At 44.1% G+C, this 25,849-nt stretch overlaps 1 protein-coding gene across 1 annotated transcript; it reads right to left on the bottom strand.

Annotated features, from left to right (window-relative positions):
• Positions 1 to 572: 572 nt before the first annotated feature.
• SLC20A1 (solute carrier family 20 member 1) lies at positions 573 to 16,785 on the bottom strand. The gene is made up of 11 exons (XM_032352752.1): positions 16,533 to 16,785; positions 15,436 to 16,057; positions 15,151 to 15,291; positions 14,859 to 14,944; positions 9,801 to 9,897; positions 6,836 to 6,955; positions 5,074 to 5,343; positions 4,407 to 4,965; positions 3,266 to 3,451; positions 2,412 to 2,496; positions 573 to 1,551 (listed from the first exon to the last, which is right to left on the bottom strand). The coding sequence occupies exons 2-11, from the start codon at positions 15,779 to 15,781 to the stop codon at positions 1,390 to 1,392; spliced, it is 2,052 nt and encodes a 683-aa protein (XP_032208643.1). The 5' UTR covers positions 15,782 to 16,057; positions 16,533 to 16,785; the 3' UTR covers positions 573 to 1,389.
• Between the last annotated feature and the right edge of the window lie 9,064 nt (positions 16,786 to 25,849).

A 25,849-nucleotide genomic window follows, 5' to 3' on the forward strand; every position in this document is an offset into this window, starting at 1 on the left:
AGGCTTATCTTTATGAGGTATAGTGTGGCTTCTCAAAAGCATCTTCCTAAAACACAACTCTCAGGACAGGAATCATCAACATACTTTGCAAAGCAACGTACTTTTCATTAACTGTTCTGATCAAGGGTAAAAGAGGTAATGGGTCCAGACTGAAGAACCCAACACTGAGCATTTTTAAGTTGAGCTACCCACACACACATATACACACCCCACCTGTCTTAATATCCTTCATAATAGCAAAGCTAAGGACATTCTAAATAAGGATCTGGTAACAGTCCATCCAAACAGGAAAACTTTGCGGCTGTCAAACAATGAGTACATTTATACATGCTAACGTGAAAGTGTCTAGGCTGTGCTATTATAAGGAAAAATGCCAAACAGCTACAACAGTACCTATGGAGTTAAGTCACGTACATTCTGGGATCACAAGAAACTTACCAGGGAGGAGTGGGAAAGTTTAAGTAGGTCGGTAGTTCTCATTTAAGATGAGAACACTCTCCTAAGAATGGCATAGGGCTAACTGATCTATAGCCCAGATGCTTCAAACATGAACAAAAACCATGAGAACAAAATTTTCTAAAAACTGTAGGCTTTTTTATTCAGTTAAGAGGTAGACAGATGAACATGGAAGGCTGTCCCATTTAACTTGCCCAAAGTTCATATTCCACTCCATTCATCCATCCCACACTGCCAGAAATTGTAAAGAAATAACCAAGACAGCCAGAAGGCTTTTTCTTCCTACTTCTTTTCAGCAGTAATTGTCAATGAATTGCTTGCCAAGAAGTTTCTACTAACTTAAAAATTTTCACTGTGTCCAAAGAACCTCGTCCCTATAAGAAGTTCCCACATATGCCAACGGAACCTGCCACTACCGACAGGAGGGCAGAGTACAAATGGCTCTATTTCTCTAAGAGACTACAAGGGAAGCTTCAGTTATGTTTGTTGTTAGGTCCCTGTCTGTGCATGTTAGGGCAGAAGCTGGTGAAACCACCAAAGCAGAGCACACTGCGTCAAAAGGCTCTGAATGGTTGTTTTTAAAAAAAAAAAAAAAAAAGGAATCACAAGTTATCTTCAGAGACAACATTAAAACATAATGGAATTGAAGCCTCATACAAAAAGTAGAGAATTATGTACAGGAATTCACAGCCCAGAAGGAAAAGGGACCTCAATAGGAACCAGTGGAAACCCAGCTATTTTACATAGCTAATTTTGAGACAAGTTGTATTTAGCACAAAAGCAATTATAGCACAAGTAACACTTCCCTCCCACAGCTCCCAAACTTTAAAAAAACTCTTGTCGGTCTTCTGTAACACTGTGATCCTTCTTGAAAGGAGCAGGAATGTGTAAGGTGGCCCCAAACATCGACACGAATTGTAATCTCAAACAGTTTCACACTGTGAGGATGACATATTTGAGGACTGCCATAATAGCAGCACTAATAACGCCAGAAATGGGGACGGTAACAAACCAGGCCATAAAAATGTTGCGGAAGAGTCGCCAGTCAACAGCCTTTTTGGATCGGAGCCATCCGACAGATACAACAGAGCCCACCTAGCAGAGAGGGATGGAGGACACTGGTTAGGAGAGGCCAATGGTATTCTGGTAACAGACTCATAATCGTACATAGGTAAGCAGCCCCAAACTGCTGATGAGACGGATTCCATGCAAGATGGTTTGTAACAGGGTAAGAAGCAGATTACTCATGGGAAGACGAAGGCAATACAAAAACCCAATCATTACTTCTGTGGTACCTGGCGTAAATAGACGAGAACGAGAACACTTCCTTTCTCTCTCCTGAGCTACCAGCATTTTAATCAACTGCTTTAATAAAGTCTTAAATAAATCAAGTTTTAATAAATTATTTTAAGTTTCAGATTTTCCGAGCATCATTTTAGAGGAGGACAGATATCAGACCTCATAGCGAATCAACTGGAGATACCCTAGAAGAGGAAGTATGACTCACAGGCTCCAGGATGAACCAACTTAAATTGCCTTAAGGAAGCTAGTTTCTTCCTTTTTCTAGTTATTACATGGCCATCGAGCAACTTCAGAATTCAACAAGATTCTCAGTATTTCAATTCTGAGGCTATGAATATACGCCTTCTATAATTAACGCTGCCCTTCAACAGCCCAACATGCCTCACAGATGGGTTAACTATCTGTAAAAGGACTTTCGCCATTGTTTGGGGAGAACATACATTATCGGCTTAAATAAGAACACTCGACCCAAGGAATTATAAACTGTAAGCCTTTACATTATTACAGTCCTTTGTCCTAAATTTGTGAACTCTTCAAGACTCCAACTGCATAAAAGTTTCTAAACCACAGTTACTACATTAAAAAAAAAAACCTCTTTGTATTACTAGAACCATTCAATAGACACAGTTCATATACCTTACAACTATACTTACTTTACAGTGTGTTGTACTGATGGGAAGACCAATATTTGATGCAATTACCACCGTGAGGGCAGATGCCAGTTCAATACTGAAGCCACTGTAGACATAAAAAGATTACTTGTCAAGAATGGAAGGTGATCTTTTTTATAAGCTAACATTACCTCAAAGTTAACCCAATTTTACTGTGATCCACTCAGTGACAAAACCTAACACTGACCTAACATCTTTCATTTGCTGTAGCTCCTGAAATCTGCTTTATTTTTACGATTTTATTTATTCCTTATTCATTTGAGAGAGAGAGAGCACAAGCAGAGGGGTAGGAAGAGGCAATCTTAAAGGGAAGAGCAGACTCCCCACCGAGTAGGGAGCCCAATGGAGGGTGGGATCCCAGGACCTGGAAATCATGACCTAAGCCAAAGGCAGACGCTTAACTACCTGAGCCACCCAGGTGCACCTGAAATCTACTTTAAATTGGGCTCTCTTCCCTCTTTTCTAACATTTTTAAGGTTCTAAGGGTTCCTAAGAGCCCATTATTAAAGTCTGCACTTCTATTTTGAAGAATGTAATTAATCTCAGCTCTCAAGTAGAGACAAATAAAGGACAAGTATACAAGACTATTTGCTCCACACACAGCCTTTCTCAGAAAAGTTATGTTATTAAGAGACCACTGGAGATGAATATTTGACCAAAATTTTGTTTAAGGGCCAGACAGTATGTGAAATCGAAAAAGTTCACAACAATGAGAGGAACACCAGGAAATAATTCAAGCTTGGGTTACATTAGCTGAAGATTCGTGTGGTAACACTACACATATTATGCATCCTAAGAAAATGAGCATTAGCCTAAGACCTGTTTTACCAACTTACCTAGAAGGTGTGATTGGTGTTAGATCTTTCCCCATGGTCTGGATAACTCTCCTTCCCCAAACCCACAGACCAATACAAATACCAACTCCACCATAGAGCAGAAGCCATATTGGTGTTGCCACTTTTGAAGAAACATCTCTTGTGTCATAAACCAGATACAAAGCAACCAGAGGACCGATGGCATTGCTGAAAGAAAAAAGAGGACAAAGATGATTTTTCAGGCAGAACTAGAATTTGGCAAGATCCAGTTTGCTAAATGACCTACTAGATTATTTAAAGCAAAGCTGTCAAGCTCATTTAGCAAACAGTCCTTTCAACAGAAATAAATAGAACCCCAACATACAAAGCAGAAGAAAATAAAAGCTGCTCTTAAGAGAAGAATCCCATGCATTTGGTGGCCTCTCATCCAAGAGGTAGCCTAGAACAACTCAGGTTCCAATGACCAGTTTACAAACCACAGAAATAAGGCCAACAACATCCAAATTCATTCCCTAGGGCAGTGATTTTTTAGCTTTTCATCTCAGTATTCATAGAATTTACTATCACAGAACTGGCCCCTATCTTGACAGAGAAGACCTCTCCCTGAAGAATATCTGTGTTTATCATCTACAGAAACATTCTTTGTAATCTCTCTAAAGGGGAGGAGGGGGACACACAATATTTTTTAAGATTTTAAGTAGTCACGGGGTGCCTGGGTGGCTCAGTGGGTTAAGCCTCTGCCTTCAGCTCAGGTCACGATCCCAGGGTCCTGGGATCGAGCCCCACACTGGGCTCCCTGCTCAGTGGGAAGCCTGCTTTCCTCTCTCTGTCTCTGCCTGCCTCTCTGCCTACTTGTGATCTCTGTCAAATAAATAAGTAAAATCTCTTAAAAAAAAAAAAAGGTTTTAAGTAATCTCTATACCCAACATGGGCCACAAACTTAGATGCTCTACTGACTGAGCCAGTCAAGTACCCTTCTAAAAAAAATTTTGCTGCCTGTTTAATTAAGTCAATAACAGCTAAACAGCTATTACCTCATCCTCTCTAGATTATTCATGTCCCACAGGGTGCTATGGTACCAAAGCCACAACCACAGCCTTATAAAAGGGATAAGGTGATACAAAACTAGAAAGCATGACACTGAGACTCCAAGTCAACTGACCTGACATCATTTCCACCATGGGCGAATGACCCAAAGCAAGCTGTAAGGATCTGCAGGAACTGGAAAAGGAGAGACACCTCTGGCTTATCCTGGTCATACCATTCTTCCAGAGAGCTGCTACTTCCTTTTCTCTCCCCCAGACCCATCTCTGCCTTGACACTCATGTCCATCTCGGATGCCGAGTGAATATCAGACACAGCATTGCAGTAACTGGTGTAACTGTCCATTCGAATTCGCTTCTTGCTGTCTGCGTTAGGCCAGGTCAGCTTCTCCATTTCTTCACCTTTCTGTTCACCTTCTTTGGCACGGAATGAATCCAGAGGCATGCCACAAATTGCCATGGTATATGAAGTATAGCTATTATTGCGCCTCAAGGGTTTGTCGCCAGAGTCTCCCATGCAGTCTCCCACCTTGGCAAGATGTAATTTATGGAGCAGCTCTTTGTATAAGCCAGAATCTTTATGCACAGTGTGATACTGATAGTGCCCACTGGAGTTTATCTGGTTACTGACGGCTTGATTGAACTGAACAAGGTTCCCATTAGGCAACTGCACTGCCCCTAGCCAAGACCAAAACAGTAACGTTAAAAACAAACATCATGGGGTCCAAACAATAAGCCTCCTCCCCAGTACAGGTAACAAAGTAAAATTCTTCTCACTCCACTCACCATTCATAGTGCCGTCTATGCTGGTTTCCTCTTTCAGATCCACGCTGGGAAGCCGCTCTTGCTCTGGAGCTTCCTCCAAGTCTCCGAGTTTGAACGAAACTGTTCTCTCCTCCACCACAGCCCGGAGGGGCACCGTGGCAGATCCTACCTCAGCAATTGGATTCCTGGTTTCAATATCACTGAGAGACAACTTTGTTTCTTCATGGTCTTCTTTCAAGCTATTCTTTTTTTCCATTAAGGGGCTTTCAGAAGGACTAGACTTTATTTCTCCTAGAAAAAAGGCGGGGGGGGGGGGGGTTGGTTTGGTTTTGACCAAACTCATTCCACACCTTCCCTCCCCCTACCTCAAAAATATTCATCTCAGCGTAATGTATTTCAGTGAAAATTTGGGATAGGTTTCCTTGTTTGCTTCACTTGCCATATCTCCTATCTTTCCTTTGGGAAGAAATCAACAGTGCTTCAGCAGTCACAAACTTTTTCAGTAAAGGGCCAGACAGTAAAATATTTTAGGCACTTTAGGCTCTGTTGTATATTCTTCTCCTTTACAAAACAAAGGTTTCGGTTTTATAAGGATAAAAACTATTCCTAGCTCCCTGCTAACCCATTCTGAGGTGAAACGTACCTCAAGCATGAGGTAGACAGATTGAAAATTTACACTGCATCTAATTCACATTCTTTTTAAAAAAGGAATGCCCCCAAATTTCAGTCTAGGAGTTTAAGCAAAGGAACAGCTCAATGCAGACAACTACAGAGGAAAACTCGAATTCCCACCTCTGTAAAACAGAGACGTGCTTTAATGTTCCACACCTTATGGATCTAAATGCCCCAACTGAGCAGGAACATCCTCTGCCCAGTCTACAATGCCCAGTACATTTACACGTTCATTCAGGCAGCACAACCATGCTATAGACTAGGACCTAAAACATTAGCAAGACTGGTCTCTTTTCCCAAACTGGAGGAAAAACGAGAGCAGGAGGTCATGCAAGCCTCATTCCCACTGTGCGCAGGGCACAAGCACTTCGGTGCAGCTGCAATGACACAGCACTCTTCCTAGTGCCCCTGCAGTGTGTGCAGCCTTTCACTTCCCAAAGACAAAGGTGAAATCTCTAACCAATCATTTGCAGATGAAAAGGGCAGAAAGATTACTGTAACAAATCTCAGCCAGTAAGGAAATGAATACAAAGTTTAAATAAGACTAACACTAACAAAATTTATTCTGTATTTAATTATACTCTACTACCCTATGTAGTAATGGTCTAAACAATTCCTTCACATTAACAATGGAAAATATCTACCTCTCAAATCTGTGTGACAATTCTGAGAACTGACCACATCTAAAAGTCAGATACTAACAAGACACTTAAATTCACATGTCAAAATCTGTGAAGTTACACACAAAAGTAGTTAGAATAGTTTCCCCCTTAAAAATTTTATGCCTACCCTTATTAGACTTTAAGATATCCTCATACTTCGAAGTTAATGTTAAGCTACTTCTCTGTGTATTTGTCACCAGCAACTGATACAGTAAAAACTAGATTAAATGACCAGCTCATCCCCAACATATGCCAACTATTCCTTATAAGTAGGTCTCAGGTCATTTCAAATCAATAAAAACATAGTTTGGCCAATAAACCCATCTCCTGAAATCTCACTTAAATTTTTGACTTTGCCAATCTATCGGAATAATGTGTTTTTATTAACTGATCACACAAGAAACGAGCACATTCCTAGTTAAAATGTTCTGCCACAATTTGTTACTTACGTTCGATTTTTCTCTTCATCCTGGGACATACAAAGAACCAGACGATAAGGGCACAGAAAACTGCACATCCCACCGAGATGAGGATGGTGCCCCACAGAGGAAGTTTGTCAAAGCCCAGCACTAGGAGATAAAATGGTGCATCTTGAAAACCCCAGGGCAACAGCCCCCTGCAACAATGTGTAAACCCTCCTCTGGGGACTCTGGAGTTCCCCAAGCCAGCCCATCACCCTTTACAATTGCTGCCAGTCTTAAGTCCACAGGGTTTTCATTGTGTTCCTGACTACATAAATTCAGGAGGGGAGAAAAATCCCCCAGTCATCTGAAACCCACACCACCACCTCTGGCCCACTCTCCACACCTGCTAGATTAGGTTCAAGTCTCCCAAGCTCCTTCAAAAACTGGGTGTTTTTTTTTTCCTTTCTTTACTTAGAAGATAATAAGGTTCGCTATTCTCAGGATCTGCACTAGCTATGAAAAAATGGAAGCATTCTACTCCCTAGCCTCCAGATGGTAGCTGCCACACATTATGTTTGCATATACAGATTTTGATATTAAAAAGAAAAGGGCCCCAAGAGTCGTCTTTGTCATAGTGACAGAATTCTCTGTGGAAGTTACCACATCCACTATTATTATCCTCCAGTAAAATCCTTTAAAAAGATTATCTCTTAAGAGACATTATCAAACTAAGATACAGAAAAACCAGATTATCTATCAAAAGATAAGAATAGTTCAAAGGGCTATCTTTCACAAAAAGAAAATAGTTCAGTGGTAATTTCATTAACAAGCCTTATCTTAGGGACTTGCCTACTTTCCACCTAGCTTTAGGATCATCAGTATCAGTCCTCTTCTGCTTATCACTTATATGCCAACAGGTTCCAAGCCACTAGCCTAGACTACTGACTGAAGCAAAACACTACAGAATTCTATTTTAGCCTAAAAGATGTTATAATGATTATAGTTTATCCAAGAATAGCTTGGCTACCTACAGTTCTTTTGCTTTATTCTGATTAGGAATTAAATTACTTAGAAAATGGAAAATTTAGGGGAAGCTGGGTGGCTCTGTGGGTTAAAGCCTCTGCCTTCGGCTCAGGTCATGATCCCAGGGTTCTGGGATGGAGCCCCGCATTGGGCTCTCTGCTCAGCAAGGAGCCTGCTTCCCCTCCTTCTCTCTCTGCCTGCCTCTCTGCCTACTTGTGATCTCTGTCAAATAAATAAAAATCTTAAAAAAAAAAAATGGAAAATCTATTCTCCCCCAATTATTAATATTTAAAAATCAGATATAAATTGTGGTCCCTTCAAAACTAAAGTTCTATAATGACTATAAATCTTTCCATTTTAATTCCTATCAATTTTAACCATGTATTTAGTCACACAAACTAAAATATTCATGAAATTTAATCAATCTCTATCACAATTTAAATTTGCCTGTGTTCCAAGTTCCCCAAAGAGAGGAAACGAGAAGGGGAAATTTTTCTTGTAAATGATCCACAAAGAACAGAACAAAAACATCCCAAATTCCTTTTTCAAAAATGATTTCACTGAACTACAAGCTTTGCAGCTACCAGATAAAACTTCAGTGCTGAGAGCCTCACAGGAGACTTTTTTAGTTTAGCACAAAGACTTCAATTTAAAAAAGAACAAAAATGTAGCATGCAAGCTTTTCTTTGCCCATACCATTTGGTAAGGAGTCTGGTATCCCCTAAGTAAGATCAGTGTTCTCATTAAGTTGTCCATTTTCTTTCCTAATTATTCCAAAAATAAAGACAAGGTTAAAAAAAAATACTGAGCTAATTTCATTTTTGGTCAGTGACTTATTACTTCAGTGAAGTTTAAGAAACAAGTTATGATCTATTAGTCAGAAAAGTAATCAATTTAGTTGCCCCAAGGAGCATTAAAAAAAAAAAAGCTAGAGAGGGGTGCCTGGGTGGCTCAGTGGGTTAAGCCTCTGCCTTCAGCTCTGGTGGTGATCTCAGGGTCCTGGGATTAAGCCAGGCATCCTGCTCCCTGCTCAGCGGGGAGCGTGCTTCCCTCTCTCTCTGCTTGCCTCGCTGCTTACTTGTGATCTCTATCCATCAAATAAATAAAATCTTAAAAAAAAAAAAAAAAAAAGCTAGAGAATTATCTGAAAATACGGGTGCAGAGCACACAGTAAGAGCAAGCAGCTTCTCTACATGAGTGTCTTGGGCAGCAATGTACAATGTATTTTTTCCAGTGGGTCACGGTCAAAAGATCAAAAGCCACTGACCTGACCATCAAGTCAAATGACCCTAGACAGCAAAATGACTGATCAAAGCATGTAACGTCCTGTAAATTACAAGTGACTGATCTTTTTCAGTTCCCAAATTAAACATGTATCATAATTTAATCCATGCTTTGCCTTAGTCCCAAAATAAAAGCAATCATTTTAATCTTTATATCCTCACAAATTATTTTTCCTCTTAGCTGCATGAATTCTTCTTCCAAGTGTACTTAGACCAGTTGTTAAACATCCCAGCTCTTCTCATTCAAGCAGATTCAGGGAAGTAAATTTAGTGCTTAGAAACAAAGGTAGCTCCATTTGGGAGAGAAAAATGAGAATATCCAGCAAACCAGTTCTAAATGACTGATTATTGAAGACCAAATATAACTAATGACTCTTCAGTAGTCAGTAGGTGAGGTCATTATCACTTCCAGTATTTTCAACATAGATAGGAGAAAGGGAGGGAGAAGGTCATATTATCGTGGATCCTGTGAAGACTAAAGAGTAAAGGTCTGTAGTGATTTAGAATCTTAGCAGGTCTCTTTGGTTGAAAAACTATCTAGGTTAACTCAGCATACACTAGCCTGCAGCCTTCTGAAATGGGCGCAGGCCAGCCACCTTCTAGGAGATTTCAGTCCTGTAAAGCAAAAAGGGGTAAATTGGGCATTTAATGCAAGTTTTATAAACAACTTAAATTCACATTTAAATATTTTGTTATGTACTTACAAGGTGCTCCAGTATACATGATGGAAAAAAGGTTTATTCCAACTGTGCAGGCATAGAAAACTGGCAAAGCTCGCAAACCATTAGGAACTGGATCTGCCTGTAAAAGATTAAGATCAATACCTTAAAAGGTGTTACAGTTAATTCATTTCCAAAGAACCTTGTAAAGGGGGAGGTTCAGGAATTACAGTGCCGCTAATGGTCTCCACAGTAGTAGGAAAATCCCAGTTGGCCTTGTTCCTAGAAGTCTCCCTTACCAAGACTGATCTCATCTTATACATCTACCTGAACCTAAGTTTGTGTTTGGTTTTTTATTATTTGAGGGGGGAAGGGTGCTATTTCTAACAAGGCTACTTATACCAGTGACTGGTAATGTCCCAAATAATCAGTTTCATCACCCAGTATTTTTTTTTTAAAGATTTTATTTATTTGACAGAGAGAGAGATCACAAGTAGGCAGAGAGGCAGGCAGAGAGAGGGGGGAAATAGGTACCCTGCTGAGCAGAGAGCCCAATGTGGGGCTCGATCCCAGTACTCTTGAGATGATGACCTGAGCTGAAGGCAGAAGCCTAATCCACTGAGCCACCTAGGCACCCCCATCACCCAGTATTCTAAGGAACCTGATGGCCAGAAGTAAATCTGAGCAGACATCTGAGATGTACTATACATTTGTAAAAGACGTCAAAACATAGACAATTAGAGGGTGCCTGGGTGGCTCAGTGGGTTAAGCCTCTGCCTTCAGCTCAGGTCATGATCTCAGGGTCCTGGGATCGAGTCCCACGTCGGGCTCTCTGCCTACTTGTGATCTCTCTCTGTCTGTCAAATAAATAAATAAAATCTTGAAAAAGAAAAAAGAAATAGACAATGAGATGTGAGGACATTCCTCAGCATGTCTGCAAAGATTTGTTTTCTTTTCTTTTTTTTTTTTTTTTTTTTTACAGATTTTATTTATTTATTTGACAGAGATCACAAGCAGGCAGAGAGGCAGGCAGAGGGAGGAGGAAGCAGGCTCCATGCCGAGCAGAGAGCCTGATGCGGGGCTCGATCCCAGGATCCTGAGATCATGACCTGAGCCGAAGGCAGAGGCTTTAACCCACTGAGCCACCCAGGCACCCCTGCAAAGATTTCTTAAAACCAAAATATGCAGAATTTACCTGTGACAACCATTTTTTCTAGACATCAATAAATATGCCATTATTAATGATCTACCAGAGTGCTAAGATAAAAATGAATTGTACACTAAGTCACCTCCTCATTCAACAGACTATGCCAAACACTATTCTGAGCACTAAAATATGGCAATGAATTGAGACAAAGTTCCTGCCCTCAAAAAACTGGCATTTACATTCTAGTACAGAAAAAAATAGCAATAAATACTATAAAGAAAATAAAGAATAAGGGGCAGTGATGGAAGGAGGGGCACACTGGGGAGTATCAGTGGAACAAAGACACAAATGTGTTAAGTCAACAAGCCAGTACATATCTAAAGGTGGGAAAAAAAGCAAGGGGGGAGGGTATATTCCAGAGTACAAAAGCCCTCAGGCAAAAACTCCAACAAATGTTTAAGGAACTGCACTGCTAGTGTGACTGGAAATAAAAGTTGCATTAACAACAAATGTGTGTTAATTCTATAGGAAAACACCGAAGTCAAATCCTTAAAGAGAATACAGATCTGAATATATGGGGAAGACTAAACTTTGAAAGATATTACCCTAAAGGTTTAATGCTGTCTTAATCACAATCCAAAAAGAAAATCTTGGGAAGAAAGGGAAAGACCCATAGTGATTCTAAAACTTCTGACTAGGGATGCCTGGATGGGTCCTGGGATCTGAGCCCCATGGTGGTGGGGGGGGGGGGGGCGCGTCATCCCCTGTTTAGTGGGGAGTCTGCCTCTCCCTCTCCCCCAGCTCATATTCCCTCTCGAATAAATAAAATCTTTAAAAAATAAAGAAAAGAAAAAGAAATGAAATACAGACTCGTAGTCTAAAAGGCTAAATTCGGGGGCGCCTGGGTGGCTCAGTGGGTTAAAGCCTCTGCCTTCGGCTCAGGTCATGATTCCAGGGTCCTGGGATCGAGCACCACATCGGGCTCTCTGCTCAGCAGAGAGCCTGCTTCCTCCTCTCTCTCTGCCTGCTTCTTTGCCTACCTGTGATCTCTGTCTGTCAAATAAAATCTTAAAAAAGAAAAGGCTAAATTCATAAATCAGCCAGGAGGGTGGGGAGGGCAGGATAAAACAAACTGTGTTCTCCCTTTTACTCCCTCCAGACTCCGCTGGGTCACTCACAACAGGTAACCAAGGCTAACAACTTCACATAATTTGTATTACTCTATGACCCATCTAACACACACTTTAATCTTTACCTGGAAATAATGTAAATATCTCACCACACAATTACATAAGATGTGAAAAAGGGGTCTTCAGAATTCCCCATCTTCAACCAGAATAGTTCCACTGTTTACATACTGGATTTTCACATAAGCCTTTGTATAGAGAAAAAGGCTCCTCTGAGTTAGAAAAGATGTCCTAGATTTAATGTGATTCCTAACAAAAGGGAAAATGCTGAACAACCCGTTTTCTCTGACTAGCATTTAAATACTCGATAGGAAAATTTACCCTTTTCCCCTACTTCCTGTTTATTGCCCTCGGTCCTTATGAGGAAGTATGGCACCTCCATTCTGGTTTTTCCTAATAGACTACCCAATACCCTTGAAATAGACATTGAGAAAACAAATTTTTTTAAAAGCAATTTTAATGTTAATTCCCAAAACAGAATCTTAAGTTGGAAAGCATTTTAATGGTCAAATATTCAGACTTTAACTGCCAGGATGCCCAAAGGTTACCAGCATTAGGCTGTTTTCTTGAGATTTAAAACCTGAGATAACCAGAACTATTCATATTCATCACCTAAAGACTCACTGATAGACTGGACACAAGGGTACATATGTGCCATGGGGAGGAAAGGGAGGCCTGGAGGTCAAGAAGGTCCTCAAAGTCAATACTGTTTTAAACACTATTCCCGGGGCGCCTGGGTGGCTCAGTGGGTTAAGCTGCTGCCTTCGGCTCAGGTCATGATCTCAGGCTCCTGGGATGGAGCCCCACATCGGGCTCTCTGCTCAGCGGGGAGACTGCTTCCTCCTCTCTCTCTCTCTCTGCCTGCCTCTCTGTCTACTTGTGATCTCTCTGTCAAATAAATAAATAAAATCTTTTTTTAAAAAATTAAAAAATAAAAAAATAAACACTATTCCAATCATTCTTGATCATGTCCACCCTCATTCCCCCATAATGAATATATAGTTAAGAAGTTAATATACTTAACTTAAGCTACTGACTTTGGGTAAAAAATACCTGTCACACATTTCTCAAATCAGAGATTCGGGCCACTGAAAATCCCTCAGAGCACCACCACCATTCTCCCTCCAAGAAAGAAGACAAGTTTGTTTTGTCTGGAGACACACAAAGCCTCTCCAGAATCAGAACAGTCTGCTTCCCAATTATCAACAAAGACCCAATGTAAACTTTTATATAAAGCAGGAATCCCCTACAGAGGATCCTAATTAATTCTCCTGGTATCTGGTATAGAGCAAGCTATATGCCTCTAATAAGACTGAAGAATCTGAGCTGTGACTACTGGTATGCCTCAAATCTAAGCATCATGTTATCATATGCTACAGCAGTTCTGGGGATTGGGAGGGTAGGAGCTCTCCATACCTGTTTGCTAAATAGAACAGTAGCATATTTCAAGGCCAATAATAGTAACAATTAACTATTTACTCTCAAGTTATAACCAACCTACAAAAGTTTCAAATTTTCCAAATATTCAACTGCTATATTCTACCACACTCGGGTCACAGAAAAAGTGATTAATGAATCATGGTATTTCCACAAAGGTACAAATCCTTCTCTACAGAAGCTTACAACTAGACCAAACAAATGGCTCTGAATATATTCTTACCCTTTGGGATTAAGCTGCCTATCTTCCTTCACTCAGATTTCTAAGCTACCTATCTTCCTTCACTCAGATTTCTTCCATTTAGGAGCGTTTTTAAGAACTTACAATAGACAGTTAAGAGCCATTCACCTCAAAAAAAGAACAACTTTGTTTCCTGAGCAAAATGCATTTATTCTTACTCAGTAAATAACTCAGTCCAATGACAACATTCCTTGTTGTCTACATTTATTTTGGAGCCAGCACCAGAATTCTAGATAAAAGAAATGCTACTGGGTCACTCAAAAGGGATTTTCAAATAGGACAGGAAATTAAATGACTGTCTGGAAACTTTTTTTTGGCCAAGAAAGACAAAACAAAACTACCTTTATTGGCTCTTTTTACCCAGTCTAAGAAATTAGAGTCAAATCACTGTGAGAGATAGTCTCCACCTAGAAGCTTATAAACTGGTTATGAGGGGCGCCTTGGTGGCTCAGTGGGTTAAGCCTCTGCCTTCGACTTAGGTTGTGATCTCAGGGTCCTGGGATCGAGCCCCACATCAGGCTCTCTGCTCATCAAGGAGCCTGCTTCCCCCCTTCTCTGCCTGCCTCTCTGCCTACTTGTGATCTTTCTCTCTGTCAAATAAATAAAATCTTTAAAAAAAAATAAAATAAACTGGTTATGATAATCAGTACTACAAAATTAACTATGTGGAGACCCAAACTACTCAATTTAACTAACAGCTTTTAAAAAAAAAAAGCCTCAAGAGACACTGTGACTTCCTGAACCCCAAGCTCTTAAGTCAAATTGATCTGCATATGATAGTTTAGGTAAAGCAATAATCTGCAAACACTTCTACAAAGCCCCCCTGAATAAATTTCCTTATTTTCTCATTCCCAGTCTCTCCTATTTCTTGGGACACCACAGTACTCATTCAATTTTTCCTGCCTGAATGCATTCCTGGTTACCGCAAACTTGTTTCTTTCAGAAAACTTAGCGACATACAAGAAATATACCAAACATAAATTTTTTAACTTTCTAAGGCCACACCAATCACATCTGGAAGAATGCTAGCAGTCTGAATACCACTGAGTATGACCCATCAAAGGTCATAAAGGAGGAGAGAGAAGGATTACCTTACGGAGGATGAATGCACGAACAAGGAAGAATAAAATTCCAGACATAATACCAGAAAGCAGTGGAGAGATGAACCAAGACATCACTGGAACAGAACACAATAAAATTTTAAAAAAAAATGTCAACTAATGAAAATCAGAAACCAAAAACAAACCAACCAAAAAAAAAAACCACTTTACATTTTAATATTCTATCTTCAAAACCTTCTATTTTACACCATATATTTCATATAATGCCATGATAGCACATGACAAGAATAAAAATTTAAAAACCATTTAGAATTAAACATACCAATTTTTATCAGTTCAGACCACTTGACACCCTCCTGCCCCTTTGCCACAAGGGAGAAACCAATGGTTGCACCAACAATACAATGGGTTCCAGAAATGGGAAGCTTCAAAAACGAAGCCACTAGTTGCCACACAGCAGAACCTGAAACACAGGCAAGTTTTATTAAATGGCAAAATTCTTAGGAATGCGCTGCATTCTGCAGAAGAAAATCTGAAAGGGAAAGCACGGAAGGGAAATACCCATTTGTTCACCCGCCATTAAGGGACACACATAAAAAGAACTTACCAAACATCGCACTGACGGAGCCGGCCATCAACAGCTGTTGGGTCGCCTTGTACATCTCCACGTCGATCAAGCCCTTCCTGATTGTTTCGCTCACTTTGGCCCCCAGGAGGACGGAGCCCACGGTTTCAAAGATACTAGCTAGGATACAGGCTTGCTTGAGGGTCACTACACCTGAGCCCACAGCTGTACCAAACGAATTTGCTACATCATTGGCTCCCACGGAGAACGCCAAGACAAATGCAATAATGAAGCCCAGGATCAGCATCCATAGGTAGTCCACCAATGGACCAGAAGCAGCAGTAGCAGCAATAGTACTGGTAGTCAGCGTTGTCACGGTAGATGCCATTCTCTAGACTAGTGGTTGTTTTTTTTTTTTTAATTATAGGAGAATTACTGAGCGGCTTTCAAGATGTGTAAACAGAATATGAGGTATCAAAAATGCTATAATAAATAATATATATTATATAAAATTAAATACTGTAAACTACGGCACAGAAACCGAGCTGGGGAGTTACTGCTATACGCTGCGTATGGGCATCTGTTGTCTGGGGTTTCTTTGGCTCTGGAGGGCTAAAAGCAAGGAGAATTCCATGGCGGAGAAGAGAAAGGACGCAAGTTCATCCTGAGGGTGGGGGTGGGGGGAGAAAATAACAATAGCAGCGCGCCCTTGGGGAGCCGGTGCAGCACATCGCGCTGGCCCACGCGGCAGGGGGACTCGGCCTTGACCCCGGCCCGCAGCCCACCGGCCCCGGCCCCGGCCCCGAGCAGGGCTCGCGAGGCGGTGGGCACGTGGCGCCGGGGACCTCTTCGGCCGGCGCGCGCCCAGCCCGCATCCCCCCAACCCCCGCCTCCCGCCGCCGCCCGCCCGCGCGCGCCCTCCCCACGAAAACCGGAAAAGGGCCATTCCCGCGCGCGCCGCCCGGGGACCGCCAAAAAGGCCCGCGGGCGGGCAGGGTGGGGGAGGGAGGCGAACAGAAACGAAGCCAGAATCTCGCCGCACCGCCCGCACCGGCCCACGCGGCCGCCTCCCGCGCCACGGCATCGGCGCCTGGCCGCGGGGAGAAGAAAGCCTTATCCAAGGTGGCGCCACTACTCACCAGAGGAAACGAAGAGCCGAGCGGGAGACGAGAGGTGCAAGCCGCGGCGGTGGGCTGGAACCACAGACGCACGCACCTGGGGTCGACGAGGAGTCGGCCCGGGGCGGAGGCTCCGGGGATGGTTCGGCGGGGCCTGGCGACCCACCCTGGAAGCACCCGCGGGCGCCTCAGCGGCCGAGAAGAGCTAGCACGCAGCGCGCGCCGGCAGCCATCACTCTGGCGACACACGCCGCCGGCCCCTACTTATAGCCCGGCGCCGCGACCCGCGTGACCCGCCGCGCCGCGCCCCGTCTCCGGAGCCCCGCCCCCGGGATGGCGCAGCCCCACCGGCCGGCGTGCCCAACCGGGTGAGCCCGACGGCGGCGTTCATTGGCCGGCTTCGCGCCGGCGGCCACGCCCCCAGCGGGGAGCCTGTCCACGTGGGGAGGGCCAGCCCCCTCTCTGCAGCCTCGCCCTGGCGTCTGTGCAGGGTCTCGCCGCACGGGTGCGTTACTGGTGGAGGCCGTGGGGGACCCTAGCGCTGCCGTCGGAGGTCGCCATGCGGGGTTTTAGAGGCCGCGCGACCAAGGTCATTCCTAGTCCCTCCACCTCGCGGGTTCACAGTGCTGACCGCTTCGCCAGCCTCCCTTTGAGCGCACTAGTGACCTGTCGCGCGTCCAGAGGCCACACCGGGCCGAGTTCCCCTCCCGGCAGTCCAGTGACGCTGCGGGAGAGCTCGAGCCGTCGGGCTCCGGATCCAGTCCTGGCACGTTGTCGCACCTGTGACTTGCCCTTGGCCAGAGAAGCACTGGCCCTCGCCGGGGGAGGGAGAAGGCTCACGTGGTCGCTTTGCTCCCGCAGTCATGCACTTCGGTGAAAACAGAAAGACTGAAGAGTCACGAGAACCAGGTTGTCTCCCCGTTATGGCGCAGAGCCTTAGGAAGGCTGTGGGTCATTAATTTCCTGCAGACCTGTGTTTTCTGCGTCGTGGCGGTGGCAGGGGGTGGGGGCTGTCGGGGTGGAGAAGGACACTGCTTGTGATTCAAATCCTGACTCCTGTTTGCTGCAGTGTGTCACCTTGAGCAAATTCCAGATCTCTCAGACTGCACTGTCACGAATGTAAGATGTTAGCATTCAGTACTTACTTTGTAGCAGGACTTAAATGAGTTAAGGAGCGCGAATGCGACCAGCACTCAGTAGGCACAGAATGCTAATTTCCGGTTTGTTCTTAATGTAAAAACGCCTGTTTGGGGATGTAGGAAAGGGTGTAAGGGGACGTTCTCTGTGCATCCCAGAAGCTTTCCTATTCTCTTGATGTAAAAATTGATTTCTGGTCTCCTACAGGGCATATAATGTAGTTTTGACGTTAATAAGATTTACTCTGCACGTTTGGGGGCATTTATTCTATTATGCAGCTTAGGATCAAAACTAATCATGCCAGGAGATTAAAGTCGTGCTTCCTTGTCGGGGTGGTAGTGAGATTGAAGGATTTCAACCAGAAATACTTACCAGGCTTGGAATGTTCTGGAGCCCTCCCCACCTTTTTGTCATCTCTAGCAGCAGGACACAGAATAGCAGAAGCAAAGATGCTCTAAATCTTTGTCTGGGACATCTGTGGAGGCTTAAACCGCACATGAGTATTCTCTGACCTATCTAGAACAGCTGATGGAGTTCTGTGAATAACTCACAAAGCTCTAGGTCGCAAGATCATGTCTGAAACAGAAAGTGCGTGTCTGGGAGCAGTGACCCTAGAATGCAATTCTGATGTAATTCTCACCTTAAAATGTACTCCTCCCTCCATCTTTAATTCATTCCAAGGTTATGAAAAAATTAAATGAAAGGACTGATCCGTTCAAGGTCCTTAGTGTTCGGCCGTTTAAAACGATGATTTTGGGGTGCCTGGGTGGCTCAGTTGTTAAGTGTCTGCCTTAGGCTCAGGTCATGATCCCAGGGTCCTTGGAACAAGCCTGGTGTTGGGCTCCCTGCTCAGCAAGGAGTCTGCTTCTCCCTCTCCCTCTTGCCCTCCCCCTGCTCCCCTGCTCATATTCTCTGTCTCTCTCAAATAAATAAAATCCTAAAAAAAAAAAAAAAAAAACAATGATTTTGGCTTGGGGGAGGTGTGTAAAATATGTGAAGGGGATTAAGAATACACTCACCGGGGGTGCCTGGGTGACTCAGTGGGTTAAAGCCTCTGCCTTTGGCTCACGTCATGATCTCAGGGTGTCAGGATCAAGCCCCACATCCGGCTCTCTGCTTGGCAGGGAGCCTGCCTTTCCCACCCCCTCTGCCTGCCTCTCTGACTACTTGTGGTCTCCGTCAAATAAATAAATAAAATCTTTAAAAAAAAAAAATACACTTACTGTGATGAGCACTGAGTAACAAACTGTTGAGTTACTATATACCTAAAACTAATAGAACACTGTAGGTCAATTATACTTCAATTTTAAAAATAATAAAATTTTTAAAACAATAATTTTCAAAGCAGTTGTTTGTAAGGGAATTGCTTAGGACGTTTCACAGCATGTGCTTTTTTCATTTTGTCCATGGGCGTGTTTTTCCTGGTCTGTGTTATTAGCCCTTTAAGTTCGCAGATATTTGCAGGACAACCTCTGAGTGAGGAGGTCAGGCAGCCACAGGGAGTAACCATCAAGGTGAGAGAGCACAGTCCAGGCTTCTTGAGATGGGTTTGCAGAGAGTCGGGGGCCCTGGGGCAGAGAATCGAAGAAACTTCCCCTTGCGTTACAGGTGAATTCTGTCAACAACTTTAGGTTGGTCCTATCCTTCCTCCTTAGAACAACAGAGTGCCTTGATCAACCAGGCTATGAGGAGGGAGCATTTGGGACTGGGGTGGGTCCTGACCACCTCACCAGGGGTAAGAACATCAGTAGGGTATAGACTGCCCTTAGACACCTGAAGTTGCCTTAACACCTTGACACCTGACACCTTCATCCTCCCATAGGGGAGAAGAGGTAGGTCTCTGCCTATAAGAGAAGTTAAAGTGCTCTGAAAATGGGAAGAGATAGACAGACCTCCAAGTCATACACAAATTGTACTGGTTCTGACCTCCTCGCTGAACTTGGAAAGAGGGCAAAGACCCTAAGGATAATGTTTCTCTGTTCGAGTCAAGGTGTTGGTGCACACTCTAGGATCTGAGTGAGGCCATTTGGTCTAGTGGTAAAACACACAGATTGTAAAGCCAAACTGCCTATTCTGCTATTCGCTAGTCACGTGACCAAGGGCAGATAAATTCTTGCCTTATTTGCCTCATCTGTAAAGGGGAGATGTAGGGGAGTCCCTACACTATAGGGCCATCATGAGGACAAGGTATATAAAATTCTTCTGAAGTTCTCACCCATGGCTGGCACTACTTGAGCATTCATCTTCTCCTTAGTCAACTGCGGAAGGCCTACTATGTGTCAGAGCTGCCATCTGGGCCAAGCTCTTTCAGACTTCTCCCACTATTTATAGAAAATGAGGGGTCATTGGGACCTGCTGCCAGAGGGGGAGGCTGCAGTGTGTGGCGGAGGACACATGTGGGCTCACTGCCCTGGGAGTGGGAGGCCTGGGCCTGGCCCAGGCTCTGAATGCCCACAGGATCTTTGGTAGATCAGAGTCACTGGCCCTGAGCTCTCAAGCCCAAGGGTCCCTCACCCATCCACATCCTCAAAGTGGAGAGAGAAAAACAACCTACTACACACTGCTAAACACCAACCCAGGCACTATCGGTTTGGAGTTCTCTCCCTAACTTGATGGAATGAAGCTTCTGAGAGCTGGGAAGGCAGACCCACCAGCCCCTCCAGACCTGCCAAAGTGGAACAAAAGGAGGAGGCAACACCACTTCTGCACTTCCTGAGCCCGAGAGGCTTACAGTCAAGGAAATGCATCTGAGGTCACTGTTCGATGAGCAGGAAGTAAGCGTCCTGGAAATAATCTCCTTGGAGGGGCAGAGACTGCAGTGGGAGTGGGAACAGTGTGGAACCAGACTACGATCAAAGACTTCAGAGGCTGTCCATTAGGACTTGGATGGAGCACGGAAGAGAAGGTAGGAACCTTCGAATAAAAGAAAACCACCTCCCTTCTACCCACCACTCCCTTCCTCTTGGCTACAGTCACAAATGAATGAGGTAGTAATATTGTAATATTGTAAAAGTTTATAATGTGCCAAGCTTTGTTTCAGGTGATCTGTGTGTATCATCTCATGGGACCATAAAGCTCTAGCTGTTGTACCTTATTTTACAGACAAACTGAAGCACAAAGAATGAAGCAACAAGTAAACCAGTGAAGAATGTAACAAACTCCAAGTTTGTAGGTGCTCGGTCCCCCGCTGTCAGTAAGTACACAGGCAAACATGATGCTCTTAGGTGTTAACTCGTATTTGCACTTCAGTTAACACTTTTACTTCCATCTCCTTTCCTCCTTATTTTTATTAATTGTTTCTTTAATGCCTGCATTTTAAGCCTCTTTGAGTCCTGTTGGAATGGAAAGGGCATTTCCAGGAGATCTGACTCCAAGACTGTCCCCAGTTTCCCCATAGTAAGAAGAGGCAGGAAGCCAAGGGCACAGGTTCTCTGCAGAAATAAAGTCGATGCAGTGGCCTGACCATGTTTCAGAGTTACTGAAAACTCCAACCTCTTGAGACTTCTCAAGAAAGAAAATCTGTCTTGCACCCACCCGTAGTCAATGCTTACAGGCAATAGCTTCAGAATAAATAAATTAATAAGAATGAATGAATAACTAATAATAATAAAGTAAGGACCACGTATCACCATCACCACCAGCACTTTCCTACCTGCTGTCGACATGGCTGGCCTCTGCCTTCAAACACTTCCTCATTCCCCATCAAACAGGATTGGGAGCCCACTATCCATGGCTCGGATCCACGGAAAGTTCCAGACAGAGATGGAGAGTAGGGGAAGGGTACTTTTAAGCACAAGGACAGCCGAGCTCTGATGTGGAGACACTGGTTGAGACTGGTCTCAGGCCAGTGTCCCACAACAACAAGGAGCCAGATTTGGTTGCCTCAGGCAAATGAGTCGGTCCATTGCTCTGCCCACATAAGAAGTGGGGGGGACAGGACCTCCCACTCCAGACTTTATGTGCCTCCTCCTGAATGCTCACTGCCTGGTCTCTTTCCTTTGGTTTTCTTTTTTTTTTTATTTTAATTTTATTTATTTATTTGACAGAGATCACAAGTAAGCAGAGAGGCAGGCAGAGAGAGAGAGAGAGCAGGAAGCAGGCTCCCTGCAGAGCAGAGAGCCCGATGTGAGGCTCGATCCCAGGACCCTGGGATCATGACCTGAGCCGAAGGCAGAGGCTTTAACCCACTGAGCCACCCAGGCGCCCCTCTTTCCTTTGGTTTTGAATTCATACATCTGCGTGTGATATGGCCTAGGACCCAGACAGAGGGGACAGAAAGACAGCTCTTTTTTTTTTTTTTTAAGATTTTATTTATTTGACAGAGATCACAAGTAGTCAGAGAGGCAGAGGGTGGGGGGGAAGCAGGCTCCCTGCCAAGCAGAGAGCCCGATGAACGACTCGATCCCAGGACCCTGGGACCATGACCTGAGCCCAAGGCAGAGGCTTAACCCACTGAGCCACCCAGGCACCCCCAGAAGGACATTTCCTGGAGCTTGAAACGGCTTTGAAGTCTCTGGTTCTCCTTCGAGCCAGCTTGCAGGACAGCCCAGTGTTTTTGAACAATTCTTCAGAAACACCTCTCTCTGGAGACCTAAACTGGGACTCCATTTTCTCCAAGGCCCACATTTCTCAGCTCTTACCGGGAAAGCAGGGAGGAAAGGCAACTTGCAGGAAACTCAGGAACTGTGTGTCATGAAGATCCTGCGGCGGAAGGGGGGGAAGGGGTCAGCTCACTGCCACCACACCCCAGGACATGTGGTTTTAGGCTGAGAAAGTGAGTGGGCTGCAGGACGTGAGTCATCCCCCTAGCCATTCCAAGGACGAGGTAGAGGGGAAGGGCTCCAGGCACGGCCTCGCTTCCCCTAGCTCTTCATTTGTTCATTCACTCAACAAATAGTCTACTATGGATCAGGCAGAAAAAGCAAGCTTGACCAGCCCATGCCCTCACAAAACACAAACTCCTTCCATCTAGAGCTTCACGCTGAGGACCGGCCACAGAGGCAACAGCCAAAGAGCAAACCTTCTACCCAACCCCGCCAGACCTCCCACTCCTGTACCCAGCTCACACAGCTCCTTTCCCAGTACACCCTTATTACGTTCCCTCAGCGAACATTTCCAGGGCGCAAGAGAGTGCCAGGCCACACATCTCAGAGTCTACCCCCACACTGCCCCACCTCCTGCTCTCCACAGGCTCCCCCCCCCCTTGGCTGGCTCAGAGCCCCTCAGTTTTCCCTTCACCTCAGCAAGAGAAAGCTGGCCAAGAAGAACCCCACAGGGCCCCGTGGGCAAAGCTGAAGAAAAAGCTGTCTTGGGGGAGAGAACAGAGCCTAGGCAGGTCCAGAAATTCAGGTGTCTGGGAACTCAAAGAGGGGCTTCAGCGGCTGGAAGCTGCCTTGTGGGAGACAGAATCTGAGCGGAACCCAGTTTCCTCATTTTCATCAGGCAAATCTATTTCCAATGACGGGGACCTTCTTCCCCACTGCCCAGAACCTTGTTCCTTAATGTGGGGTCTGCAGACCCTCGGGAAGGCAGTTGGCAGTCTCAGGCCTCACCCAACCCTACTGCATCAGAATCTGCATTTTTAACAAGGTCACCATGTGATTCATATGTACATTACAGCTTGAGAAGCAATTAGAGGAAGAAGAAGGATTCTTGTTACCTGGTAAGTTTAGAAACATTATGTTAACACATTCTTTCTCAGCTGGATGTTGAAAAGCCATCCCTTGTTTTTCTATATTAAGTCCCAGTTTCCTGAGCAAGTGCTCCTACCCCCCCCCCCCTTTTTTTTTTTTTTTTGGCTGAGGAGTCGTTTCAGCACACAGGGATCAGGCGATCTGAAATCAGAATCCTGGCTCTCCCATTTCCCTGCCAGGACTTCGGGCAAATTTCCATGCCTCACACTCCTCTATAAAGTGGAGATAATAGGGTTGTTAGGAGGATGGAATAACTAAAGGGCTTGGCCTGTACCTGGCATTTAGCAAGTACGTAATACATTTGGATACTGATTGGATTTGGGTGTCCCCAAATTTCCTACTCACTACATTTACATCGTTTAGGCTGAATGCTTCTGTGGTTGATGGTCTCCTCTATTAGGCCCAGATTCCTCTTAGCTTTATTTTCCAAAGGTGACTTTATTTCCTGGGGGCGACTTTCTGTCACTCCAAGATACCTCCCTTTCAGGACTGTCCGTTTAATTTATTCCATACTTGCTCTCTGCAGGGAACTGGACTTTCCTTTCCATCTTTTTTTTTAATTTTTCATTCCAGTATGTTAACATACAGTGGTGTGTTAGTTTCAGTTGCACAGTATAGTGATTCAGCCATTTTATATATTACTCGATGCTCATCATGACAAGAGTGCTCTTAATTCTCCTTAGCCATTTCACTCATCTCTCTGGTAACCACCAGTTTGTTCTCTATAGTAAAGAGCCTGGTTTTAGGGGTGGGGGGTGGGAGGTCAAGATACCAGGTGGTGGGTATTATAGAGGGTACAGATTGCATGGAGCACTGGGTGTGGTGCAAAAATAATGAATACTGTTATGCTGAAAATAAATAAAAAATAAATTAAAAAAAAAAAAAGAGCCTGGTTTTGGGGGGCATCTGGGTAGCTCAGTCAGTTAAGTGTCTGCCTTTGGCTCACGTAGTGATCTCAGGGTCCTGGGATCGAACCCCTGAGTCCAGCTTCCTGCTCCATGGGAAGCCTGCTTCTCTCTCTCCTCCCCACTTGTGCTCTCTCTCACTCTCTCTCTCTCTCTGTTGCTCTCAAATAAATAAATAAAATCTTTTTTTAAAAAAGAGTCTGGGGACGCCTGGGTGTCTCAGTTGGTTAAGCGGCTGCCTTCGGCTCAGGTCATGGTCCCGGTGTCCTGGGAGTCCCAGATCGGGCTCCTTGCTCGGTGGGGAGCCTGCTCCCCCTCTGCCTTTGCCTGCCTATGCCTGCCTGTGCTCAGTCTCTCGATATCTCTCTCTTCGACAAATATACTCTTAAAAAAAAAAAAAGAGTCTGGGTTTTTTTGTTTTTGTTTTTGTTTAAGATTTTATTTATTTATTTGACAGAGATCACAAGTAGAAAGAGAGGCAGGCAGAGAAAGAGGGGGAACCAGGCTCCCCGCTGAGCCGAGAGCCCAATTTGGGTCTGATCCCAGGACCCTGAGATCATGACCTGAGCCGAAGGCAGAGGCTTTAACCCACTGAGCCACCCAGGCGCCCCGAGTCTGGGGTTTTTTTTTTGTTGTTTTTATCTAGGTTTTTTTCTTCGTTCATTTGTTTTGTTTCTTAAATTCTTCATATGCATGAAATCATGTGGTATTTGTTTTACTCCGATTTGATTTCACTCAGCATTATACGGTCTAGATCCGTCCATGTTATTGTAAATGGCAAGATTTTAGTCTTTTATGGCTGAGTAATATTCCATCGTGTGTGTGTGTGTGTGTGTGTGTGTGTGTGTATACCACATCTTCTTTATCCATTCAACTATGGAGGAACACTTATGTTGTTTGCATGTCTTGACTATTGTAAATAATTCTGCAATAAACATAGGGGTGCATATATCTTATCAAATTAGTGCTTTTATATTCTTTGTATAAATACCCACTGGTGGAATTACTGGATCAGATAGTAATTCTATTTTTATTTATTTACTTACTTATATTTTAATTCCAATATAGTTAACAAACAATGTGATGTTTCAGATATAGAATACGATGATTCAACAGTTCCATATATCACTCAGTGTCAAGATAAGTGTACTCTTAATCTCTTTCTCCTATTTGACCCATCACCCCACCCACCTCCATAATTCTATTTTTAATTTTTTGAGGAACCTCCATACTGTTTTCCAGAGTGACTGCACCAGTTTGCATTCCCCCCAACAGGGCATCCTCTGTTTTTCTCTGCATCACCACTGACACTTGTTTTCTGTGTTAGTGGTTTTAGCCATTCTGACAGGTATGAGGTGATAGCTCACCGTAGCTTTTTTTTTTTAAGATTTTATTTATTTATTTGACAGAGAGAGAACACAAGCAGGAGTAGCAGCAGGCAGAGGGAGCACCAGATACCCCACTGAGCAAGGAGCCTGATGTGGGACTTGATCCCGGGACCCTGGGATCATGACCTGAGCTGAAGGCAGAGGCTTAACCCACTGAGCCATCCAGGGGTCCCTCATTATACTTTGGATTTGCATTCCCCTGATCATTAGTGATG

The sequence above is a fragment of the Mustela erminea genome, chromosome 7 (assembly GCF_009829155.1).
Source record: "Mustela erminea isolate mMusErm1 chromosome 7, mMusErm1.Pri, whole genome shotgun sequence".
In the NCBI taxonomy this organism is placed as follows: domain Eukaryota; kingdom Metazoa; phylum Chordata; class Mammalia; order Carnivora; family Mustelidae; genus Mustela; species Mustela erminea.